The sequence below is a fragment of the Scleropages formosus genome, chromosome 12 (genome assembly GCF_900964775.1).
Source record: "Scleropages formosus chromosome 12, fSclFor1.1, whole genome shotgun sequence".
NCBI classification, from domain to species: Eukaryota; Metazoa; Chordata; class Actinopteri; order Osteoglossiformes; family Osteoglossidae; genus Scleropages; species Scleropages formosus.
This window is the reverse complement of record NC_041817.1, coordinates 15,776,787-15,801,667: the sequence shown is the minus strand read 5'-3', so window position 1 is coordinate 15,801,667 and position 24,881 is coordinate 15,776,787. Positions and strand designations below refer to the sequence as shown.

General features: G+C 39.8%; 1 protein-coding gene across 4 annotated transcripts; it reads left to right on the top strand.

Moving 5' to 3' along the window:
* The first annotated feature begins 664 nt into the window (after positions 1 to 664).
* Positions 665 to 24,404, top strand: tlk1a (tousled-like kinase 1a). Of its 4 annotated transcripts, none has more exons than XM_018729650.2 (23): positions 665 to 732; positions 894 to 1,029; positions 12,281 to 12,402; positions 12,686 to 12,757; positions 13,997 to 14,035; positions 15,777 to 15,852; positions 15,947 to 15,990; positions 16,505 to 16,600; positions 16,709 to 16,795; positions 16,882 to 16,974; positions 17,376 to 17,486; positions 17,748 to 17,884; positions 18,184 to 18,372; positions 19,544 to 19,610; positions 19,899 to 19,996; positions 20,539 to 20,620; positions 20,919 to 21,010; positions 21,289 to 21,378; positions 21,533 to 21,702; positions 22,124 to 22,259; positions 22,650 to 22,761; positions 22,892 to 22,999; positions 23,352 to 24,404. In XM_018729650.2, exons 3-23 carry the CDS (start codon positions 12,286 to 12,288, stop codon positions 23,517 to 23,519), a joined length of 2,184 nt encoding a protein of 727 aa, XP_018585166.1. In that variant the 5' UTR covers positions 665 to 732; positions 894 to 1,029; positions 12,281 to 12,285; the 3' UTR covers positions 23,520 to 24,404. The 4 variants fall into 4 exon arrangements, with proteins under 4 accessions (XP_018585166.1, XP_018585164.1, XP_018585165.1 ...); XM_018729648.2 differs by having other exon boundaries at positions 678 to 799; XM_018729649.2 differs by having other exon boundaries at positions 678 to 799; positions 891 to 1,029.
* Positions 24,405 to 24,881: the final 477 nt, after the last annotated feature.

Genomic DNA, 24,881 nt, shown 5'->3' with positions numbered 1-24,881 from the left:
ACATTTTCTCTGCCAAAAAGCAGCTTATTCAAGTTTAAAAAATAAAAAGAGAAATTTTTGGGATATTTAGTAACTTAAAAGTAGAAGAATATACACTATACAGACATGGCCTTGTCATCAACTGCAATACGGGAGGAGCCTTAAGTTAATGTTGTAAGCAGTTAATAAATGTGCGTTATTTGAATTGCACTAACAAGATATCTGTGTAACACATGATTTGCAAGTCATTTTGGATAAAAACCAATTTGTAACCCAGGAAGGAAGAGAAAATGTGTAAGAAATTAAGTCAAATACACGTGTACAAAATAACATTATGTGAAATTATAAATTTTGGTGTATAATAAATTATCGTGATCGGTTGGTTGTGATGATTTCAGTAGTCCACCAATAAATAACGCAACTTTTTTCCACACCGACCGATTCGTGTAGTTACGCGTACTTCGTCCTCTGACTAGTCCATCTTGTGAATTTTCAGAATTTATATAACTTAAAAATTTAAAAAATTTTAAAAGTTAAACTGTTTTGCTTCTTTGTTTAGAAAATTGTAATTTACTGGAGAAAAAAAAATTAATATCTTCCATAACCCCCTTCTGGCCACTTCATCAGTAGAGTTGGCAGCGTCGGGCGCGCGAGCCTCGCGATAGCGTTCCGCAGGAACGCGGGGCGCGAGGCGACGCGTGACGCCCGACGCTAAGGTTGCGCTCACGGGCTGCTCGGAGACGCACTGCAGAGGTGTGGGGATCTTCGTGTCCAAAAACGCCACAAAATCATCCGTTTCGTGCATACCATGAGTATAAGAGTACGTGCTGCGGATTCGGAGCTTGCGGAAATCGCAAGGTTTCGGTGCCATTAACTCCGCCGTCTGTCTGCTTTCCCCCCGTTCGAAAAAGTAGCTTGATGAGTGTCCAAGTAACAGTGGAAGTGGTGGAAGTTTGGAGGGGACGCCATCTTGGTCCCGGCTCTCGACGTCCCCAACGCCGGGCTCCCTGTCTCAGCAGCACTCCGCGGTGCCGGCCAAGGCGAAGGAAGGTAACGTGGACACATTCTCCTTCTCTCTGTGCTCTCTGGAGGGTCGCAAACGGAGCTTTCTTGTGTGTTTGTGGGGGGGATGTGAGTCCGAGCAGTGCGTGCGAGGCCGTGGGTTCGTTTCAGCCGGGCGGGAGAGAGAGGTGTCTTGTTTGACATGGAGAACCGAGGAGAAACATCTCAGGAGGCCGTCGGAGAAAAGCAAGCAGATACACACAGTCCACCTACACACACCGGTCTCTCTCGGTCAAAACACACCCTCGTCCCGGCGGGGACGCCTTCGAGGCTTCGTGTCCGGTACTGAACCGGTCGAAGTGGAACACGACTAACTAAAAGCCTCCTCGTTTTTTTTTAATTTTTTTTTTTAAAAAATTATCTAATTAGTAGAGATGTGTTGATGACAGAAGGCTCGCGTCTCCTGACATGGAGGACCTCTGCTCTGTGGTGAGGAGTCTGAGAGGAGCACTTGATGGATGTGGACAGCACAGCTCGTCCTTCCACTTCGAAATGGACATGATTTTTTTTTTTCCCCCCCCTTTAAAATACACAGCAGGCATAAGGGCAGCGATGAGCCGCCCTCCGGGCCGCCGGGACACGTTTCCACTGCAGTTGGCGAACTGTGTGTCCCTGTGTTCCGGAGAGCCTCTGTCCTTTCAACACACACACTGTCACACACCCTGCATCCTCTGTGAAACCTTATCACTTTTATAAGAATCTGTTGCTTTGAAGACAGCAATAATAATGTCACACTTGTGAAACGATCCCCAGCTCGAGCACAGATGGGGTGCACGCTGCAGGTTGCGACTGTCGCCAGGTACTTTGAAATTGTGTACCTATTTATTGTTTAAATGCATTCCTCAGCTGGCATGTGTCTCTGTGCTGCCACTGTGCTGTCAGTGTTCTGTCTATACAACTGCAACTGTTTAGCTGCTAAAATGGTGGACCTGCAATGATGATCCTGGCTGGAAGTGCACGTGAAGTCAGCCTGGGGACTTCCTCTCGCGCATTTTGTGGAAACTTCATTTCTTTATTTATTTTCTGCTTAGGTGGCTAAGTGTTGCATTGTAGCGAGTTGGTGCGAATTTGAAACGAGTTATTCGGCGTTCCTTGTTGCGTTTCAGCCAGAGACGCTCATCCGGGATGACAGTCCGCCCTGTGGCACGAGCAATTGGAAATGCCGATGAGCTGTAGGGTTTTTGGCCTGGTGTTTGCCACATAATTTTAAGGAAAAGACATACAATGAGTTTCAGTGTTACACAATTACCATTTAGAGGGTTATCAGATGTATCTTTTGAAGTGATATCGGTAAATTACAGCATAGTATGCAATCTTCTTAGTTTGAAAATGTATAATTTTTGTAGGGCAGGTGGCCTAGCGATTAGAGCTGATGCTTTGCAGTCTGAAGGTTTTGCTTTAAATCCCCTTCTTGTTCTGATACTAGATAAAGGTTCTTACCCTGAATTGATACATTTAATACTGCCCTGATGGATAACTGGGTGGAAAATTGTGAAGTCAGTTATCTAACATTTTAAGCTGTCTTGGGAAAATTTGTCAAATGTTTGTGAACATTTTCCTAAAACGTAAACGGTTTCCTCCCACAGTCCAGAGACATTTTGTTCAGGTTCCCCCGTAGTGTGTGAGTGACAGTGTGTGTGTGTTCCACTGACATATGGATGAGTGATCCATTGTAAGTAGTGTATCTAGCAGTGTAAGTCACCTTGGGGAATAAGGTGTGTGGGCTCATAACACTATATAGAGTTCATTGGAAGTTGCTTTGGAGAAAAGTGTCTGCTAAATAAATGTAAATGTTAATTATAACACATACTGAATAGCTCAGATTCAGTACCTACCTATACAGAGATACAACAGCACTCTTGGACCACAGGTCCAATTGCTGTGCTCATTGTCACAGGATGTAATGTCTGTGAGAACTGCGTAACACCAAGGATTTCCTGATTTAAGGACCTAAATCGTATTCAATAATTAGGTGATGTGTCCTGGAATTCATCCTTTAATGAATTAGCTTTGCAGGTAGGTCATAGCTGCTTGTTCTTCAGGTCACGTCATGCAAAATATTTACTGTTTTTGTATTTTGTATTCTCATTCCTTATGTATATTTAAATATTTGCTTTATTTAAAAGCTAATACTTGTAAATGAGAAATTACATGGGTGTTCCCTGAAATATCCGACATAAAATGGTGTTGGTAGTATTCTTGATCTTTAATAAATATATCTGAGTTCTGGTATTTGTTCTTCCTCCTGTTCAAGTGTCTATCATAAACTCATGGGCATTTTACTATGTTTACCTCAATGAAGCACAAATGAAACTTAAAAAGAATTCACTGTTTTCACAGTTATATCAAATGTCAGACTGGGGTATGAAATACATCCATATCAACTGTGAAGTGGCTTCATCCTTTCATTATATACCTGTTTATTTGTAAGGCATTTGAACATAGTTTTATTTTAAGGTCATGACATGTTTTTCTGGTAAATACCTTAAACAGTGCCATAATACTAAATAATCAATAAGCCTAGTTGTAAGTAAATAGGTGGATGTTTCAAAGATCATTTCCTGTCAACCTTAGTTGTAACCTTAATGTTATCCAACTATACATAATCTTCTAGAAAAACTGTCCTCATCAGCCTACTTTCCAGGTGGGGCTCTAGTATAGTTTTTTTGTTTGTATGATCAGTTCTGGGCCCAAATGTGGGTTTACCAAAGGCTTTAGGCCATCTTCTGTGCCTTACTGCACTGCAGGTAGCCTGAGATTTTGTACTTAGACTAGCTTCTCCCTTTGCTTGCTCTGATGTCTCTGAAGACCTACACAACTATTTTGCGTAGAAAATATAAATAGCCATAATACTTCTAATAAAACTACAAAAAATAATGGAAAGGTCTAGGAAAAAAGTTGTTCATATTCACAGAAAATGGGTGGTGTAGTTTGATGCTCATTTCAAGAGTTGGAGATGTGTCCTGAGCTTTTCTTATTGTTGTCGATAGGCTTACCGTTTACAAGGTAAAGAGAAAAGGGTGAAAGTCTGCTGAAGACTAATCTGGGGATACTAAATGGCAGCTTCCTTGTGCCGCACGTGTGAAGGTCATTGCAGTAAGCCCCATGGTGGGGTAATGGTTCTCTCTTGTTCCCCAACGTGATTTGTGATTAGTCTTGTTGGCGGTACACCCACATACACCTGTGAAATTGACTCGGGTCTGATGTTGTTCACATCTACCTGTCTATGATTCTAATCTGGTCTGGTGAACCTCAGATGAGTGTACAGTACCTGGTGTCCCCACTACACTTCCTTGGGTGTCAGTGTCTGGTGACCTTTATCCTATGATCTGAAAGGAAGTTTGTCCCTCTGCTTTTTGGTACAGCTGTCATTTGTTTTAGCAGGGCACTCATGGAAACCTCGTGCCTTATGAATTAAGGAAGAGTTTATTATTGTTAAAAGATGTTTAAGTTATGAAATAATTGCTTTGAGTACATTATTTACCCTCAATTTCACAAAATCCTTTTGAATAATTGACTGATTTTCATCTTAATGTGTGTTTCAAGACTATCTTTAAAGTATGCAGAAGAGGGGGCTAAATTAAGTTCTTGGAGGATCTTCTTAATGAAGATTGCTTTTTAATTTGCTAGCACTGTATTGATCAAATATGTCTATTTTATTACATGACATTACCAATCTCTAAATGTTACACTGACTAGAAAAAATTCCTTATGCCAGTAAAATACAGTATGAGAAGAAATAATGGATGGGCAGGGTTCTTATTCTGTTCACATAGAAGCAGTTTTTTTAGTGGGCTGTTTAACTTACATGTATATTTATTCATTTAGCAGATGCTTTTATCCAAAGTGTTGTATGATTCGACAGTAATTGTCAGAGTTAATAGAACAGCGAACCCCAATGAAAGTGGAACCTTATACAAAATTTCTTTTTAGGTTATTGTCTGTGTTTATCTTGGTTTTTGAACACACTATATGCATTTTGTTGACCTTATTAGCTTTTTTTTTTTTTTTTTTTTTTTTTTTTTTTTTTTAAAATTGAAACACGCAGAAGAAATTGAAACTATATTTAGACAGTTACAACCTGTGTCTTTGGAAGCAGGTCAGTAGAGTCACCAAGAGCATGGTGTAGGTTGGCATCTGTTTCCTAAGGAAAAGGATCCCAGTTAGTCTTGAATTGTCTTTCTTACAGCTTATGATTTTAACACTTTGCTAGTTGAAATTTACAGGATCTAACATTCTTTGCACACTTTAAAATGTAAAGATTCTGCTTAATGCTGTATTGTTATTTGTAAGAATTTATTTCACTTAAATTATTTAATTTTGAGGTTTCTGATTAGGTTTTAATTATGGTGTAAGTCTGTACACTTGGTTTGAAGATCAAGTGCTGGACAGGAGGTATTGATAATGGAATTTTGTTGACTTCTAGCTACTAGATATTATTGTAAGAATTTCATGCTTAAGTGAGAGTAGTATTTGTGTGTATGTGCTCACTTAATGCTGATGTGTTGGATATTTCAGTATTTTTTTGGATATACCAGGTGCTTTAGACAAGTCTTGGAATGCAGACTGTGATAATTTGCTGAGTAGCTATACCACTAATACTAGCACAAGAATTGTCTGTGTTGTGTGTGGGAAATGATGTAGTAATGCACATTCCACAAGATCCAATACCTTAGCATGAACACATTCTAGTTCTGCAAAGTCTGTCAGCAAGAAGCCAAAAGTTATTTCAGGAGTGTGTCAGTGATGAAAAATCAGTTTATATACATCAGTCAATATATTGTTATTTTGCCGGGCAGTCATTTGATTGTGTACACAGTAGGGATTGCAGAAAAAGCAGAATTGCTTCTGAAGGGACCAGGAGCTTAATGTTAATATGAATGTTTGTTGAATGTTCAGTGGCAGTCTTGTGCTTGCTCACTTTTCTTTGCCTTGTGTTTATGAAGTTTCTCATGACTCTGATCTCTATAGTAACAGTGTCAACCAACAGAAAAACACCACAACTCAGCAGGTAACCAAATGCATTTGATCTTTATGAATTATTAGAGCAGTGCGAGTTATCTAATGAAAACTTGCTGCCTGCCCATGACAGGTTTTTCCCTACAGAATTTAGTGACATTAACTCATCAGTAGTAGGAACTCCATGTAACATCGTTCACTGTTGTGTGACAGTGCAGTAGTAGCAGAAACACACACAGGGAATAGTAGATTAGACAAAGACTTGAATAAGTCCCCAGAGGGGCCCTGTTGTTGTAACCTTCAGAAAGGTCTTTAATATTGAACTCATGTCAGGATGAGACACAACTGTGTAAATGGGTACACTTTGGATGGAAGTGTAGACTATGCAATTAGCAATAACAAGAACAATGATGACAATAGATTTGGTTATGCAGTATGTTACAGGATTATTTCCAGTAACTAAGGCATTAATTTCACACTGTAGACATATGTTCAGGTCCTAAAAGTTCTGCTTCTTATTTATTGGATCTATGTCAAAAATATTTTCACTCCCCTTGTGTTTCAGGTATGTTCTTTAACACAGTTAGGAAGTAAAATATTGCTGTAAATGAACTCTGTACCAGGACAGCTGGTAGTGTACTGGTTAGAGTGGCTGCCTTTGGATCTAAAGGTCACAGGTTTGATCCCTACCTCTGGCTGTAGTACCCTTGAACAAGGTACTTATCTTAAATTGTTCCAGTAAAATTACCCAGCTGTATAAATGGGTAAATAATTGTAACCATAACATTGTAAGTCACTTTGCAGAAAAGTGTCAGCTGAATGAATAAATGTATGCATGATACTAGCCTTGTGCCAGAGCCCTTGAGTCCGTTTATCTGAGAACTGATGCTGATGGTCAAACCTAGTAGTGTGGTTTAGTATTGTCATAGGCACTGTAGTTTTCAGTGGGAGTATTTTCTAAGCAAACAGATTTTCTGATTCACCTGGTTAAACGTTTTCCACGCTACAGTAACAGGGGAGTGATGATATGTGGACAAGCAGCTGGATACTGAGATGAATTTTGGGGTTTGTATTGTCGCATGGTTTGGATGCACGTGCTTTAAAAATGCCTTTTTATTATTTGTCTGCATTTGACATTAACCATGCATGTACACTGTATTTTTCCCCCTAAATTTGGGTGATACCAAAATATTATTTAATTAAATTAGCAAGGTATTTTTTCCTGTTAGTACTGTGTTTAATAAGACTGGTTAATTTTTAAATGGCGCAAAATGTGTGAGATGTCTGAGGCTGGGAAGTCTGAGGTGTTCCTTTGACCTTCTTGCTGGTTTATGGAATATGTTCTTAAGAAAGGAACTCCAAAATTTTCAAGCTCAGCTATTCTTTAATGTGAATTTGATCTCCAAACTGTTGTTTCCAAGCTTTTCATTTGTCAGCTGGCAAAAGAGTAAAACAAAAAAAAAAAAAAACACACAAAATGCTTAATTGTCAGTAAGTTTAGAATTTTAGCCATTTTAAGTAAGTGATGTTAGAAATTGGTTATTCACTGTTTTACTGCTTGTCTTTAAAAGAAAACTTAACAGAACTTCTGGCTGCCCAACTAAGAATGCCCCCCCCATGTGATCTTGCTAAAGGATGTTAAGGTCACGTAGCTGTATTTTAAGAGCAAGTCATCTGTCTTTCTGCTAGTGTATTTTTTAATTTCTTCATAGCATTACTGTTTTTTGCAAAGAAATGCAGAGTGTGCAGAGATTCTAGCAACACAAATAAGTACCTTTGCAGTTAAATAGTTTTAGGCTATATTACTTAGTAATTATGGGGGGCGCGGTGGCCCAGTGGGTTTGGCCGGGTCCTGCTCTGGGGTTCGAGCCCTGCTTGGGGTGCCTTGCAACGGACTGGCGTCCTGTACTGGGTGTGTCCCCTCCCTCTCCAACCTTGCGCCCTGTATTGCCGGGTTAGGCTCCGGTTCGCCGTGACCCCGCTCAGGAGAAATGGTTTCAGACAGTGTCTGTATACTTAATTCCTTTGGAACTGCAGTATTTCCCAGATTTAATGAGTGTTAAGTCTTTACCTTTTTTAAATTTGTTCTTAGCTTTTGTTTGCTGTCATGTTTTTATTAACTTGTTTGCAGTTGTTCCTCTTTAAGGCAGAGTTCTTGCATTTTTTTTTCCTTTTGAAAGGTGTATTTTACACTATTACAAAGTCATTTCTTTTCTTTACATTAAGCAGTCATGTTCTCTAAGTTACCCAACTGGCCATGACTGCCAGACAGTGACACTTAAAAGTCTGAGCTAACAATTCCATTCATTAATCATCAATAACTGCTTGTATAATATAGGGTTGAAGTGGTTCAAGGCCTATTCCAGGGAACAGGATACAAAGCAGGGTACACACTGGATTGGATGCCAGTTCATTGCAGTAACACTTTTGATCTCCCCAAGACATCTCACCCACACCTGACTTGAGCCCAGAAAGCATGTTCATGTCATGATCTGTACGTATTTCAACGAGGTTGAAGTAAATCTGTAAAAAATAACTTGTAATTAATGTCAAGAACAGGTATTGTATTTTTAAAAAATTCTAGTAATTTTTTTTGTGTTAAGTAAAAAGCAGAGAACTTGTTCACAAAAAGTTTTGTTTTCAGTAACTTAATATGCAAGTTCATTTGAAGAATGACCTGATCCAGGCTAAACGATTTATTAGAAAATGACTTTTGCACACTATTGAAAACTCCTTCAGTTTGCCTTCCTTGTTTTTGTTTGAATCCAAAGTCAGAGTGTAATTCTTATTGGATGCCATGTAATTGTAGACACTTAGCTGGCGGAAGAATAACCATCCAAGAGGTATTTTAAGAATTTACTTTGTTTTACATCTAAGATTACTTTGCCTGGGTTCTACCTTAATTTGGCAAATACCTTATAAAAGATGAAAAGTTATATCTGATAGTATCTATGTATAAATTTGTTCATTTTTATATTTTATCATTTCTTTGCCTGAACATGTAATCATGTCATAATATAGCATAAGCAGTGTGATTTTTGTTTCTCTCAGGAGTGCAGCTGATCATGTGTGGTGCTCATTTTTGAAAATTCTACATTCACTAAGACATGCATTTTTAATGCTGTCTTCATTTTGCAATAATGTTTAGATGGAAACAACAAAAAAGTTGTTTCTAAACTGTCCTAGGATGTATGCCTAATAAAAATGCAATGAAACCACCTGTCCAAGGGGCACAACTCTAACTAATGTATACCTGTTGAATCAACTTGAAAACAAGGGTAGAAAATATAACTTTATCTGCAATGATATAGTAATTTTAATTCTTCTAAGTAACTGCTTTGTACGTATGAGTTTTGGTAGTACAAATGTATGTTTCAGTGGCATGAACTCCTAACTGCTTATTGTTTTTCCTCCCCTGTACAGATTTTTTTTATTTTTTTTTGGTGACACTTGTCCTTGATGCTGTGCAGTGTGCTGTTGTCATCATGACATCTGACTTGTTTTCCTCAAATGTGACATCCATCTTGAGTGATGTATGTGTGTTTGTCTGCCTCTTTGCAGTAAAGGTGTAGTAGCAAAAACAATGTCACTGTAGGATGCCTCTATGTTTTTCCTTCAAGTGTGGGTGATCAGGCAGCTAATGATGTCTTTGACACACTGTATTAACAAAATAGCACCCCTTTGAGTGTTCCACTTCCAGGGGTAATTAGGTTAGAGGATAACAAGGACCCAAACATCTTCACTTGTACACCAGGAACTGCCATTTTATTTGTTAGACATCCTGTGCAGTTACATATATATTTAGATTATTCCTTTTTTGCTGTGGTTTTCTGTTACCTTTCATCCTTACTTTCATTGGTGCCTGTAATGACTGGCCAGCCTGTTGACTTTACTGGGCCAACTGGTAGTGTAGTGGTTAGAGCTAGTGCCTTTAGACCTAGAGGTTGCAGGTTTGAGCCTCACCTTCAGCTGTAGTACCTTTGAGCATGGTACTTACCCTAAAATTGCTCCAGTAAAAGAAATTACCCAGCTGTATAAATTGATAATGATTGTAAAATACCTTAACATTGTAAATCGCTTTGTAGAAACACATCAGCTAAATGAATAAATGTAAATGTACTTTAAGGTAAACAGTGGTAAAGGCTCAGGCAGATTTACTTCTTATGAACCAAAGTTGAAGGAGATTTTTATTTGTTGTTGGAGGTGTGTTCAATACAGTGGGGGGAACCGGCTTGAGGTAAACATGGTGGGGGTAGAAAGTTTATTGTGCTGCCTGGATACTGGAAGTGTTTGACCACCTGTAAACAGCAAGTGTTGCTGCATAGGTGCAGAATTTGCGACCTTCTCTCCCTGCTTCACATTGTTTTGGCACAGCTGGTAATAGCTGACTGTGGTATTGAGGAGAACTCAAGCACAAGAACTATCCCCCCCCTTAGCTGATAACTTCTGGTAAGAGTGCGTAACAGCAACACTCAAGTGTTTTATATTCAGTCACTCAGCTGCTTTTAGTAGCTGTGTTCAGTTTTCAACCAAGTGACATTTAACAGTTGGCCTGCTAACTTGGTGATTTTATTAATTCATTATATAGCTAGTGCTTTTATGCACAAACTTATAGTATTTAATCCGTTTATACAGCAGGTAAGATATCCTTACTGTATCAACTCAGGGTAGGTACCTTGCTCCAGGGTACAACGACAGCAGTGGGAACTGGGCTTTGAATAGCAACCTTCAGGGTACAAACACATGTTCCCATTACACCACCTGCTGTCTTTGACTTTTTAGTACCTTATACAACTTTATGTCCAGAAGTCCTGTGTTGCATTGCTATGGGTTTCCTTTCTCCTCCTTGGTCACCAGATTGCTGTGATTCGCATGTGACAGAAGGTGATTTTTTTCTGTGAATGCGTGGGTGTTTCTATGTCTGGTGGTGGGAACAGGGTATACACAGTGAGACTCAGAATGCTGTAGGATTTTTAGATGTAATTTTCATATGATTTATTTATAGCATATTAATGTTTGAAAGGAATAGAGAAGGAAGGGGAAATTTAGTTGTTGGTGCTCTGTGGAAACATTAAGGTAAAGGATAACCAAGAGTAGTAGTGCTGGCCTGTGTCAGCTGTAGTGGCTCCCCAGAGGCTCATCTGCATCTTGACTGCATGGTTTTCTCGCAGTGCGGCGTTCTTTCATCGTCCTTTCAGAGGAGCTGCTGTCCTCTGTCTAAGCCTTCATTTAGCAGGGGTGAAGAAATAGTTTGGATAAGACCTGAGCCTTTTGAGATTAAGTTTTTGAAGTGTTTATGTGAAGCTCTTACCAACCCCTCACTCTGCCTAGACAAAATTTGTCTCTGGCTGTGAGTTAGGTTGTTGGAATTGTGTGAGTTGTGGGGGATTGGGGTAACTGTCAAAGTCATACTAATACAGGTACTGGATGTGTACATTGTTCACTAGCCCTTACCAGAATCAATGACCTGCATACAGAAAGCGCAAACATGCACAGTATGTAAAGGCTTTTGTGTTCTAGTTGGGTTTGGTGTTGCTAGGTGGTCCATAGAGAAGGGTGAATTTGGAAAGAACTCCAGGGCTTGTGTATTTTTCTTTTTCAAAATCCTGTTTCTGTTCAGACATGAAGTAACCAGAAATTTTAGCCTATTAAAAATTTGCAGACAGAGTAAATTGCTCTCAGCTGTTCCATTCCCTCCTCACACACAATTTTCTAATTAGTTTCTCTTTATCAGATCCTCACTTCGTTCAGTGAAGTGCTAAATCAGTCTGCTTTGTCTTGTAGGTTTACTGTGGTGTCTCTCAGCTGTCATCCATTTCTGCAAGGCTGATTGGCAGGGCCTGCAGCTCTTGTAGTTGAAAAATGGCTGGATACAGCTCTGAAATCAATAGTTAATGTTACTATAAAGTGAAGCTGGGCTGCTTTAATTTACTGAGCATTGGTGAGGTTAAATGCTACATGATTATTTTCCTGAAGGTGCTGAGGCACATGATTTCTTTTTTGTGCTGCTGGAATTCATACAATCATTGGTGGCATCTACAAATGTCTGAACCAGCTGATTTGGTTGTATTATTTACTGTGCTTATGGACATATATCTCAGGGATCAGAAAGCCTACACCATTGTTCTGTAAACTCTTTGGTCGTTGCAGGAATTTTCGTGTTTAATCCTTTTGTACATGGTGACCAAGTCATGGCTCGGGGTACTTTGGCGTTACAGTGGTAGTGTGTAAAACTGAATCCAGAAGTGTTGTCATGCTAATAGCATCTGTCTTGTTCCAGGAGCAATGGACGAGCTGCAAAGCCTGGACCCCAGGAGACAGGAGCTGCTGGAAGCCCGGTTCATCGGTGGGGTCAGTGGCAGCACTGGGGGCAGCACTGGGAGCACAAGTGGGGGGGCAAAAGTGAGTGATGGCAAATTTTTGTTCATATACAAAGAAATTGCCCTGCACCAACCTGTTTTTTTTTTTTTTTATTTTATTTAATAAAAACTAAGGAATTTTGTTGAAATCCAGTTATCTTAGACGCATGGCTCAGAATATTCAGAATTATTTACAGGAAGAGATCATTTTTTCTAGTTTCTAGTTTTTTTATGCTAACTGAATATGAATTCTATATTTATATGTATACATGGAGGTATGCTATTCCAAAAAGTAATGTATTTGTTTAACGATGGCACAATTTTAGGCTTTGACAAACAATGAATGCTCAAACCACAGTTTTGGAAGTCTTGGTTCCTCAAGTGACAAGGAATCAGAGGTATGTTGATTTATGTATTTATATCAGATGACAGAGAGCACACAAATTAATATTTAAAATTTTTTCAGTGTTGCATCACAAACTTGTTTTCTGTGTCAGATGAGGAGTTTCCAGGCTCTTCAGTATTTTACATACTTGCAGCCTCTCATCTGGTTGTTACGGAATGGGGCCTCTATTACAGTCAGCTCAGTGATCAGTATATATTCCTTCTACTGGTATTCATTGCCCCCTTCCTACCTTCAGCATTCTGTTTGAGGCTTTATACCACTCTCCTTGCCTGGCGGCTCTTGCATATAATAATGAACTCCCTTGTCATGAGTGAAGCCATCTAATCCATAGTGGAAATTAAGTCCAGCATCCTGGACCTGTCCGGCAGAATTTTGTTTGGAATGTGGGTGAGTGCACAGAGCTGCTGAATGTGCACAGATGTCAGGAACGCAGATGCTTACCATGCATCAGGCTTGCTCCCTAATGATGTGCTGCTCACACTGCCGCTCACTCTCCTTCAAAACCACACCTGTCATTAATGTCACTGCAGAAGCATGGTGCCTACAAAGCCATTCATTTCAGATCTGTGTTGTCAGATTTCGTTCTATATTTTTAATAATATCTTAAAACCAGTCTTGAATTTAGTTAGAATCAGATGTTTAACTTTTGAGGAGGACTAACTGGGGAGTGTTAATACAGGCTAATGAATTGGCCCATTTCTCTTTGCAATGAAATGGTTTTTGATGTAAGTGCATCAAAAGAACGGGCACAAAATGTCTGATGTGACGGCAAGATGTTTCTAAAATCATCTGTCCCAAATTAACTTGGTAGGTAGTTGCTGTGTTCCTGAGTGTAACATTCTATTACCAATTGGAAGTGTAAATATTGAAATCGTTGTATATCAGGCCCCTTACTCAAGGAGCAAAACCCGAGGGGGTCCAAAGGCTGGCTGGCTCATGTTGTAATCCTTCCCTAAACACACCCTGTTCACTGCTTCTCACACCCAGAGACAATTGTGGACTGATGCTACCATTTGTGATACTATATGTCAACCACAAGCTGTGAACATATGTGGTCTGATTCAGATATTTCCGCTGTCCTCTTGCGTAGTCTTTCCTCTGTTTTTTTATTTTGGTCAGAATATGCAAAATTTGAGCCATGTGTTGTGTATTGTGCTGTGTATTATTGTCACCTTTTTTCCCCAAAGCTATTGAGACTTTTTCTCCCTGTTTTTTTGCTGTTTCTCAACAGGGCTCAGATGTGAAGAGAGGGAGCTCTCCTGCATACTCTGTAAGTATGGCTTTGTGGTTTCCTTTGTGATATTGCCGCTGCATGCAAAAACAGCAGTTATGTGACCTGGGCAGGCTATGTCTGATTCCTGATGTCTGGATGATTTGTTGAAATACCGAGATTTCGTGCTCCAGCGTGCATTAAAGTGCAGTCTTCCAAATTCTTATCAATTGGTTACTGGCTGAACTGCAAATTTGCAGTTGGTATAAGTTGTATCCTCAATAGTAAAATGATCATAATGTTCTAACATTGTGCAGCCTAAATAAGTAAGATTCCCCCCCCCCAAATAAAGAATACTCCGTGGTGTAAACTCCCTGTCAGACATCTTTTGCACTCTTTAAATCAGATGTTGACTGCTCTTTGGGTTATATTGGATGTGGGGCGGGTCAAAGGGAAAGCTATTGGACGATGGTTTGCATTCTGCTGTGCTCTGGACTGCTGGCATGCACAAAGCCACCAGGAGATTAACATTTTCCTTGTCAGTCCTGGCATGGCTCTTCTGCTTTAAATCTGTTTTCTGGGTGAACCTTGACATTATCTTTTTTTTTTTTTTTTTTTTTTTTTTTACATGCATTTCTTTAGCAAGCTCATCGAGAACTCTTGATATTAGCAGGTTTTCCTTGGTCTCATTTCATTTTACATTTTTACTACAAAATGTGTATGATATGCAGACCGAAGACCAGTTGCTCTGGTCTAACTGAATTGTTATACACAAGTTTTTTTTTTTTTTAATAGTCGGTATTCTGGTATCTGGTTTACATCATTTTATTGTCCCATTTCAATTTTGAAGCCATCAATTAAAGCACAAGGCTTAGTGAATGGAATGTTTAGTCTGCAGTACAGCCTAATTCACATACTGAATTGTCATTTAACTTGTATGTAAAGAATTAAACTAAAGGGGGTAAATACTGTCAAAAAGGAAATAATCTCTAATAATGCACTAATAAACCTGTGTATTTTTGTTTTTTAAAAAAAAAAAAAAAGTTAAATTCATTGATAATATTCTGCTAAGAGGGGGGTGCGGTGGCGCAGTGGGTTGGACCGCAGTCCTGCTCTTCGGTGGGTCTGGGGTTCAAGTCCCGCTTGGGGTGCCTTGCGGCGGACTGGCGTCCCGTCCTGGGTGTGTCCCCTTCCCCCTCCGGCCTTACGCCCTGTGTTGCCGGGTAGGCTCCGGTTCCCCGTGACCCCGTAAGGGACAAGCGGTTCTGAAAATGTGTGTGTGTGTGTGTATTCTGCTAAGAATATTGGGTTATGGTTTTTGTCCATTGCAGACAGGAAATAAAACATTTACAATGTATAACTTGGCATGCCAACCAGCCCACGTAAGTGTGTCAGTTCTGTCTTATCCTCCCTGCATCAAGCAAAAAGGGCTTCTGTTTTGTTTCACTTTTGTCATTCTTTCCAGTGGCTGGGCCTTTCCAAGGAGCTTGAGGTTGTCTGGTGTGTTTGTGATCTGAAAATGTTAAATTTATTTTATAAAGCCCAGTGTTAGACCCACAGTTCAGTTCAGCTGTATGGTTATTAATAGAAACAATCATTATTTGGTGAATATTTGCTCCATAGGCTTCCATTTGTACCCTTGCAAAGGTTTGTTTTGTTTAGCAGCAATATCAATAAAATGCATTTTGATCCTCATGAAGGAATGATTCTTCATAGTGAACAAGGTGTGAAAATACAGCAACATTTTTCTATCGGAGGACAGATGTGTTCATTCAGGTGCTTCTTCCCTTATTTTCTTCAGACACCTGAAAAGAAGCACTCTGAATCTTCAAGAGGCAGGAAGAGGAAGGCAGAGACTCAGTCTGAGAGCAGCCAAGGTGGAGGCTAACCCAAAATTGGATAGTCACATCTTTTTGTGTATGGTACTGATGATATCATGACAGCCCATGCTTGTGCTGTTTTTTTCCGCAGGCAAATCAGTTGTACGAGGACCCAAAATTAGTGACTACTTTGATGTAAGTGGCACACTTATTGGCTGCTTAAGAATATGTCCTTGTGATGTTCAGTTGGTGATTGCCCATTTAGGGTTTTGAGTATTTTAAATTGATGTATGTTTTATGTAAATGTTTGTATGTTTATTAAAACTATTTTAATACAGCATTCATTTTATAAATGTTTGTGTACCTTTTAAAAAAAAAAAAAAAAAAAAAATGTAGGAAGGTGATCAGGATTAGTCTTCTGAGTTTTTAATGCATCTACTTGTGCGATGAACATCAGTACATAAGGTGGAAAGAAACAAACTAAGTTTACTTCAGAATCTCATGTCTGCAACTATGTCTCTCTTTCTCCTAATATAATGCACAAATTCTCTTTTCTCTGAGATGTACATTGCTTTGGAGAAAAGCGTCTGCTACATGAATAAATGTAAATGTTTTAGATACGATTCAAGGTGCATTTCAATATGGTTGTTATGCCTGAATCAGGCATGCAGTACTGTTCTTTCTCCTTTTCACTTTTTCTTCCCATCAGTTCCAAGGGGGGAATGGGTCCAGTCCAGTGAGAGGACCCCCTCCGGTCATCCGCTCTCCCCAAAACTCACATTCCCATTCTGCTCCTGGCTCCACGGTAATTTTGTCCTGTATATTCCTGATTTAATGGTGCCCTGTGTCAGATTTCCAGGATGTTGATATGCACAACATAGTAGTTTGATAAATGCATTTCTTATCTTTGTAGATTAGACAAAATAGTTCATCTCCCACTAGTCTGTCTTTTGGGGACCATATGATGCATCCAAAACAGCTGTCAATCAAATGTGTCCAGGTAAGCCTTGCTTTTATGACATTATGTACTGTTAATTCAGGAAAGTAACAGTTAACGTTACTTTTGTTTATTTTGTCTTATTGCAGACAGATCTTACTGTGCTGAAGCTGGCAGCTCTTGAAAGTAATAAGAATCTGGACCTGGAGAAGAAAGAAGGGAGGATAGATGATTTGCTGAGGGTGAGAGGAGATGTGCTAATTGACTGCGAAGAGGAGCTGGCAGAAAGCTTTGCTCTTCCTCTGATTTCAGCTGCCGTTGGTCTACTGTGGATTAAGTGGAAGCAGTTATCAGTTACTTGAGTGCAAATCACTACTAAGCACTTTTCTTAGAGACTGTGGGAGGAAAAATATCAGACTGATATAGTAATTGGTAGAAGTCCAAATTGGTTCAGTTGTAGCATTCAGTTATCCCTGAGATGCATTTGAGGTTACTGTGTCTTGATGTCAGATGAAAAAAGAGCTTTGCACTGTTAAAACTGTTGGGCGTTAGGAATAAGGAAGCTTTACCTTTTATCTTTCAGATTGCAGAGATGTCAGCGTTCAAGTGCAGATGTTAATACAAACTTTTTTTCTGTTCCTAGGCAAACTGTGATCTCAGGAGACAAATAGATGAACAACAAAAATTACTTGAAAAGTACAAAGAACGCTTAAATAAATGCATAACCATGAGCAAAAAATTGCTCATTGAAAAGGTACCATGATTTCTTTCATTGCACACAATTCTGCAATTTTGGAAAAAGTCAATTAGATTGTCTCGATGCAGGTCTCACTATTATTATTAATAATAATAATAATTTTTTTTTTTTTTTTTTTTTTTTTTTTAAATTGTATGTAGGAAGTGCTAAATCCTGCATTGTGTGTCAAAAGCTCTAGGTCAGATTTTGGTTGATAACTGTAGTGCTGGTGATAGAACAACAGGTTGCTGGAGCCAACATTCTTCTTGCTTTTCCTAGAGCACCCAGGAGAAGCAGGCATGCCGGGAGAAGAGCATGCAGGACCGGCTGAGGCTGGGCCACTTCACCACAGTGCGACATGGGGCTTCCTTCACAGAGCAGTGGACTGATGGCTTTGCCTTCCAGAACTTGGTCAAGTAAGTGCCCCCTTCTGGGCTTTCAGCCCCACATTCACAGGAATTGGGATAATGGGTTGTCTTGTCTGTGCATTGTAAAGGCAAATAAGGAATGCAGATTGAGATCTGTTGAGTCCTAGCACATGCTGGAATCTAGAAAGGGTTTTAACGATAGAAGTCACAATAAGATGCTTTCTGGGTTTTTTAAAGCCATAACTTTGGGTTAGTATTTAAGTAGCTGCTATGAAACATTGGTCAGTGAAAACAGACTGACTATAATGATACTCTTGACATTTTTCATTTCTGATATGAATCTATAGACAGCAGGAGTGGATTAACCAACAGAGGGAGGAGATCGAGAGGCAAAGGAAGCTCTTGGCTAAGAGGAAACCCCCAACCACCAACAGCTCCCAAGCTCCAACCACAAACTCTGAGCCAAAGCAACGGAAAACCAAGGCCGTTAATGGGTCAGAAAGCGACCCCTTTCTCAAACCCAGTCTACCTCAGCTGTGAGTGTTCATTGCTTCATGTTTGTGTTACCTTACATTTGTTGCAGCATAATTTTATACTGTGGTGGTCATAAAATGAGAACGTGAACCTACTGCTCAAATATGTAATATGCATAGTCAACATGCCATTAATTGTAAAGGTTCTGCAGAAATATGGTGCAGTTCCTGCTTGAGAACAAAAAGCTAGCTTCATTGGTGTCTCATCAGTCCTTCCTAGTTTAAAGAAGTAACTTAAGAGTCTAGGAAGATGAATAGCTTTGCCCTGTTCTCCTTAAGGCTTTACTGACAGCTTGCATTCTTTGGGTTGGCCTGTTTTCTTCCTGGAAGTCTGTAGTCTTGGCAATTAGGGATGCAGGTAACCCCCTGGGCTGGTTACATCATTTGCTGCAGTGAAAACCATCTTCTAAATGAATACCTAAACCCAGACCATCCTTTAGACTTTTATTCTGTACCGTTTTTATGAACTTTTTTTTTTTTTTTTTCCCCCTGCTTCTTGACTTGGGTCTCAGATGTTTCACTTCTTCAGGCTGTTGCAACACATGTATGTGTATATTTTTGAAAAATATATTCATGACACATTTCCAGTATCAAATCTTTTGTTAGTATTAGAAAAAAAAGACACATGTTGTGCAAGATGGCATAATTACAATATACAGACCTGTGAAGTTGATTTCTGACACACTGATAAAGGGACAGTTGCTATGTGTTTTTGGCCACTACTCTTTAACTTAAATTCATATTCACTGCATTCATATGCAATGTAAGTGTGCTCAATTCTTCCTGCAACTGCTCTTCACGAATGTCAGTGCTTTTCACCAGACTGGCATGCCCTTGAAGATGGTTTTGTGATGCATAAGCAGGTTTCTGCAGCCTTTTGATATGGGCCCTGCTAAACATCACCAGCCAAATACCTTTAAGTCTTGCTGGCTCATGCAATACTCAAAGCATACATATATAGATAAGACCACTTGTAAGAGGAAGTATTTCTGACAGAAAATCTACCAAGTTTGCATTTAGCTTCCTACCATTTCATTTTCTTATCCAATGCCTGTATATCTTTTTGAAAAAGCATTTCTGAAAATTTGTTGTCTAAGAATTTAAATGAATGTGGCCACTTTGTATGTTTCTGTCTTTAGGTTTGGTTTAATTTCCCCATAATTTCTGTTCAAAGGTTAACTTTGGCTGAGTACCACGAACAAGAAGAGATTTTCAAGCTTCGACTCGGACATCTCAAAAAAGTCAGTAGCATTCCTGTACCTGGGCTTGGCAGAGAAGCACGTGCACTATTGATACTAATTGCACTTACTACTTCTTACATGACACTAGTAAGCCTGACAACATACATTGGTAGAAAGTGCTAAAATTACCCTGACACACAACTGTAATCACGTTTCAAACCAGTTTTAACCCATGTGGCTTTATCATGTGCTTGGGACATTTTCGGATTAAACAGAGTTGAAACTTTTGCTGTGCTGTGTACATCTGTTTTCTTGTTTTGTGCTTATGTCTGCTTGTGGTTCTTGTAGGAAGAAGCTGAAATTCAAGCAGAGCTGGAGCGTCTGGAGAGAGTGCGCAACCTCCACATCCGAGAGCTAAAGAGGATCAGTAACGAGGACAGCTCGCAGTGAGTGACAGGCAGCTGTGCATATGTCAGAACGTTCTAATGGAAGTGTACGCTTAAAACAGCACTGGTCCATCATCTAAAACGTCCATGTCTTGGACAAATGGAAATGACAGTGTCTAGCAGTGATGGTGGTAATGAGGCCCTTCATTCATTGCTTTGCATAAACTTCACTGAAATTGTCAGATTATGGAGATTAATTTTGGGGCTTCAAAGAACCACATGTAAAGTGTGAATTATTATAGTTCATCCAGTTCTGTAATGAAATTAATGAAAGGTTTGTGAAAACTCTTATTGCTGCTGAAGAACTTTATAAGAATTGATTTACTTGCTGGGCTGCTAAACTGAGATGCTCTGCTGTGTGTTATCCATGATGACATGTTGACATCCAAATTAATATTCTTTACCAAATCCTTTTCGCTCTACATTGACAAGTGGGCTCCTGATTTTTTCAGTGGCTTTTTAATTAAGACAAGACAACTTGATGAGCAAGGAATTGAGAAAGAGGCTTGTGTTAATAAAGGTAGTTTTTGCCCTCCCCCCAGGTTCAAAGATCATCCAACACTGAATGAACGGTATTTGCTGTTGCATCTTCTGGGAAGAGGGGGCTTCAGTGAGGTCTATAAAGTAAGAATTTTTTTTTTTAAATATAAGAAAAAATACAGGCTTAAATGCCTGTCTACCAACAAGTGTTCTACAATTTATTGAAACTGATTTTTAACCTGATAACAGGTTTGGGTGGGGGGGCTTGCTTTTTTACTCTTGAGAATGCAGTTAAAATGCTCTATTGGTATAACTATTATACTCGAGGGGTAAAATGGTTAAAAATTATCAGTTGGGTTGAATGTGTTGGTGTATAATATAGCACAAATTTATGCAGCTTTTTATTATTTTTTCCTGTATTTGTCCTGCTGTTTTCTGCCAGGCCTTTGACCTGTTTGAACAACGGTATGCAGCAGTGAAAATCCATCAGCTCAACAAAAACTGGAGGGAGGAGAAGAAGGAGAACTACCACAAGTATGGTATTCTGTAGTAACACGTACTGGTATAGTTACTATACACAATGGGAATATTTATTCTTATGTACCGTGCTAAGGATATGCAGTTAGAGTTCAAATTTTTCTTCTCCTCCCCTCTTCTTCCCTTCCAGTAAATCACACCAGACATTTTGTATGCATTTTGATTAGCTATAAGGCAAGGCTGGCCAAAGTACTCAGCCATTCTAAATGTCCTGCCATAATGCTTTGATGCTTCCTGTCCTTTTTTTCTATAACTATGCTGCCATCCTGTTGTAGGCATGCCTGTAGGGAGTACAGAATACACAAACAGCTGGACCACCCGAGAATAGTGAAGTTGTATGACTACTTTTCTCTGGATACAGACACGTACGTTGCTGCCTTCCTCTTCATTCCTGCTCACTTCACACATTCTCAGTGGTTGTTTCAGGGTTTACAGGATTGTGGTACTTCTACAGTTCCACTTAACCCACTCTAAGGCACATTTCATTCCTGGTGCATGACCACTTTTTTTTCGACCCAGGTTTTGCACCGTGTTGGAGTACTGCGAAGGCAACGACTTGGACTTCTATTTGAAGCAGCACAAACTCATGTCTGAGAAGGAAGCCCGCTCCATTGTCATGCAGATAGTGAATGCACTACGATATCTGAATGAAATTAAGCCCCCTATTATCCACTACGATCTCAAGCCAGGTAGATGTGTATAATGGCCACATAAGGCATGAGGGTTGGGTAGGTTCAGTAACCGCACTGCAACAAGTTAATTTGTCACAAGATGGTGGTGTGCCTCTGTTCAAACCAGCTGTAGGGTTTGGTACACAAATACGAGCTTATTTTTGTGTTGGATGTGGGTGTCTGGAACCAAATATGACTGAGTCATGTATGTATCTTCAATGAGTCATATGGCATCAAGAGCCCAATTTTATAACTTCTTTCACTATGAATCCAGACTGATTGAGATGCTTATTTTTGCTCCCTTGTTTAGGGTTTAAGTTTATATAAAGGTACCTTCACATACTACGCTTTAAATGAGTGACGTGCATCATTTATTTCAGTATGAGTCTTACTTAAATGTTCCTTTGGCTGATGGTGAGCACTGTCCGGTCTTGTGCAGGGAACATCCTGCTTGTGGATGGCACAGCTTGTGGGGAAATAAAAATTACAGACTTCGGCTTGTCAAAAATCATGGATGATGACAACTACGGTGTGGATGGGATGGACTTGACTTCACAAGGGGCAGGAACCTATTGGTAAGAGTTGCTTTTTCATCTTTCATCTCTACAATCAGTTCCATTCATGTTCAGCACCAAGGTGTAAAGCTGTCACAGTGGCATGTGGGTAAGCTACTCTAGCAACATAAAATGTGGTTTTGAAATACATATTTATAGTTATTTTCCTGTGGCTAGTTCATTTTACAGAAAAGGAAATTGTCCAAAAATTTAGAACTATTTTGTGGCGGTTAACTTTTGGGTGGTAAAGACAAAGCCTTTATCAAAGCCTTTGCCCAGTAAACTTGTTGCTCTTGGTGTCATCATATATCTGTGATGTCAGTACCAGGGAATTGAAAGATTTATCTTTACATTGTAATGGTTTGTCTCTTCTTGATTAGCTCTCCAGACTGTGATACTTGTTATTTTCAGGTATTTGCCACCTGAGTGTTTTGTGGTAGGAAAGGAACCTCCAAAGATCTCAAACAAAGTGGATGTGTGGTCAGTGGGAGTCATCTTTTTCCAGTGCCTGTATGGAAGAAAGGTGGGACCCTTAGCATTTGCAGGGTATCTTTAAAAAAAAAAAAAAAAAAAAAAACTTGTTTTTTTTTTTTTTTTTGGTCCCTGAGGGGAAAGAGGAAAAATTTTCTTTATTTATTTATTTATTTTTTTAGCCGTTTGGCCACAACCAGAGTCAGCAGGACATCCTACAGGAGAACACCATACTCAAAGCCACTGAAGTCCAGTTCCCAGTCAAGCCAGTTGCCAGCAATGAAGCTAAGGTGAGTTTTGGAAAGGATGGACTTATTCATTAAAACATGAGGACACACAGCATTGCTGTACATGTATTTCACTGGCAGGTCTTAGTTGCCACTTCTGCTGTATAATTGCTACACTCGACATTTCAGCTGCCCTGGTTATTTGGCGGGGGGGAGAAATCAGCTCAGGTCTTGTCCACGGGCTGCGATGTAGGCAGGTTTTTTTGATCAATCTGCTCCTAGTAGTCATCTCTCATCTGGTCTCTGACAACTCATCTTATGTACGCTAGTGCTAGGATTCCCCCCCCCCTTCTCCATCTCACTGCATTTATTGGTTTTGGAACATAGATGTGTGTGCATTTTGTTTTCATTGAAGGCCTTTATAAGGAGATGCCTGGCTTACCGAAAGGAGGACCGGTTTGATGTGCACCAGCTGGGTAGTGACTCCTACCTTCTTCCTCACATGAGGAGGTCTAACTCCTCAGGGAACCTACAGATGGGTGGAAGCTCTGGCTCTGCACCCTCCAGCATCACCTCCTACTGAGTGATGGCGGCATAGACTAAACAAGTGAGAGTGAGAGCAAGCACCCAGCTGCGTCAAGCCTAGTGCTCCTCCTGTGGGGCAGGTGTTGAGGAGGAGGAGGATCTGCCACCTGCTCACAGGGGGTGGACAAGTCTGGGCATACTGGCCATTGGCACTGCCATGACAATTCACCAGGTCCAAACTGGGCTCCCTTGCTCTCTGCCTGGGCTATACTGGTTAGCTATGAGAGTTTTACCAAGAGAAAAGGAAGGCAATGTTTAAAGGATGAGTTTTGAAGACCCATTGGAAGGTCATGAATTGAGGAGCTACCGTGGCAGTAGCAGACAATGTGAGTTGTAATTTACATTGTCATGCTGGTTGGGGGACTAGGGAAGTAGAGGGGAGATGTGGGAGATTTAATTATCGGCCTAGATCTGAACAGTCTACCTGCTACAATTTTTTATTTCACGAGCTCACATTTCTTTTAGAACTTGGTCTAGAGGGGTTTCACCAACTACAGTTTTGCTCTATCCCCCCCAGACACAATGCCTTTGGGCTTGGCTGAATATTTTTTTTTTATTACAGATTGTCATGTGACCTTGTACATGATACTGTTTTGGCCCAGGCAGAATCCTACTGTGGATTGCAGAACATAACCAAACGTAGACAAATGATAATGTATAGAATCCTATGCAGGAAAAATCCCTCTTCAGAAAATGTATATTTACTGTACAGGAGTTACAATTTTGGTTCCTAAATTTCAGCAGTTCTGTGCAAAGATTTTTTTCCTTCTATCATGTTTTCTGGAGCTTTTGATTTTTGCTGCAGTTGATGTTGCTTTTACTTTCAGAAAGGCTATATGATCTTTCAGTGAAATGGTCTAGTTTTGTTATTGGGAAAAGGTAATTATCAGGAAATCAGAGCATGCTGTAAAAATCAGTTCAACATAATATTCTACCCCCCACCCCTTTGCTCTCTCCTGGGATCAAGGCTGATGAATATGAATCCAGCGTAAGGGTCATGTACCCTTTCATAGTTGCCATCTGCGTAGTTTTCTGAGGCTATGTCCGCAAGCATTACCAAAATTGTCCTAGGCCAGTAAAGCTAAATTACTCTTTCCTGATATTTGTACTGTACCTTTCCCCCAGTCGATGTCCTGTCTCTGCAAGCTGACTCAGCGCTTAATTATATGTACATTTCCAACCATCTTCACCAGTGTTCGGAATACAAGGTTTTGATGTTGCAAGCTTTTACTTCCTCTTTCTCCACTGTACAGTAAAATGTCACCCAAGGTGCTGCTGAAATTGTAGAGAATGTAGCCATAAGAATAAAGAAAAAGTGATTTTAATACATGGCTGGGGCTTGACTTTCTGGAACCTGGTT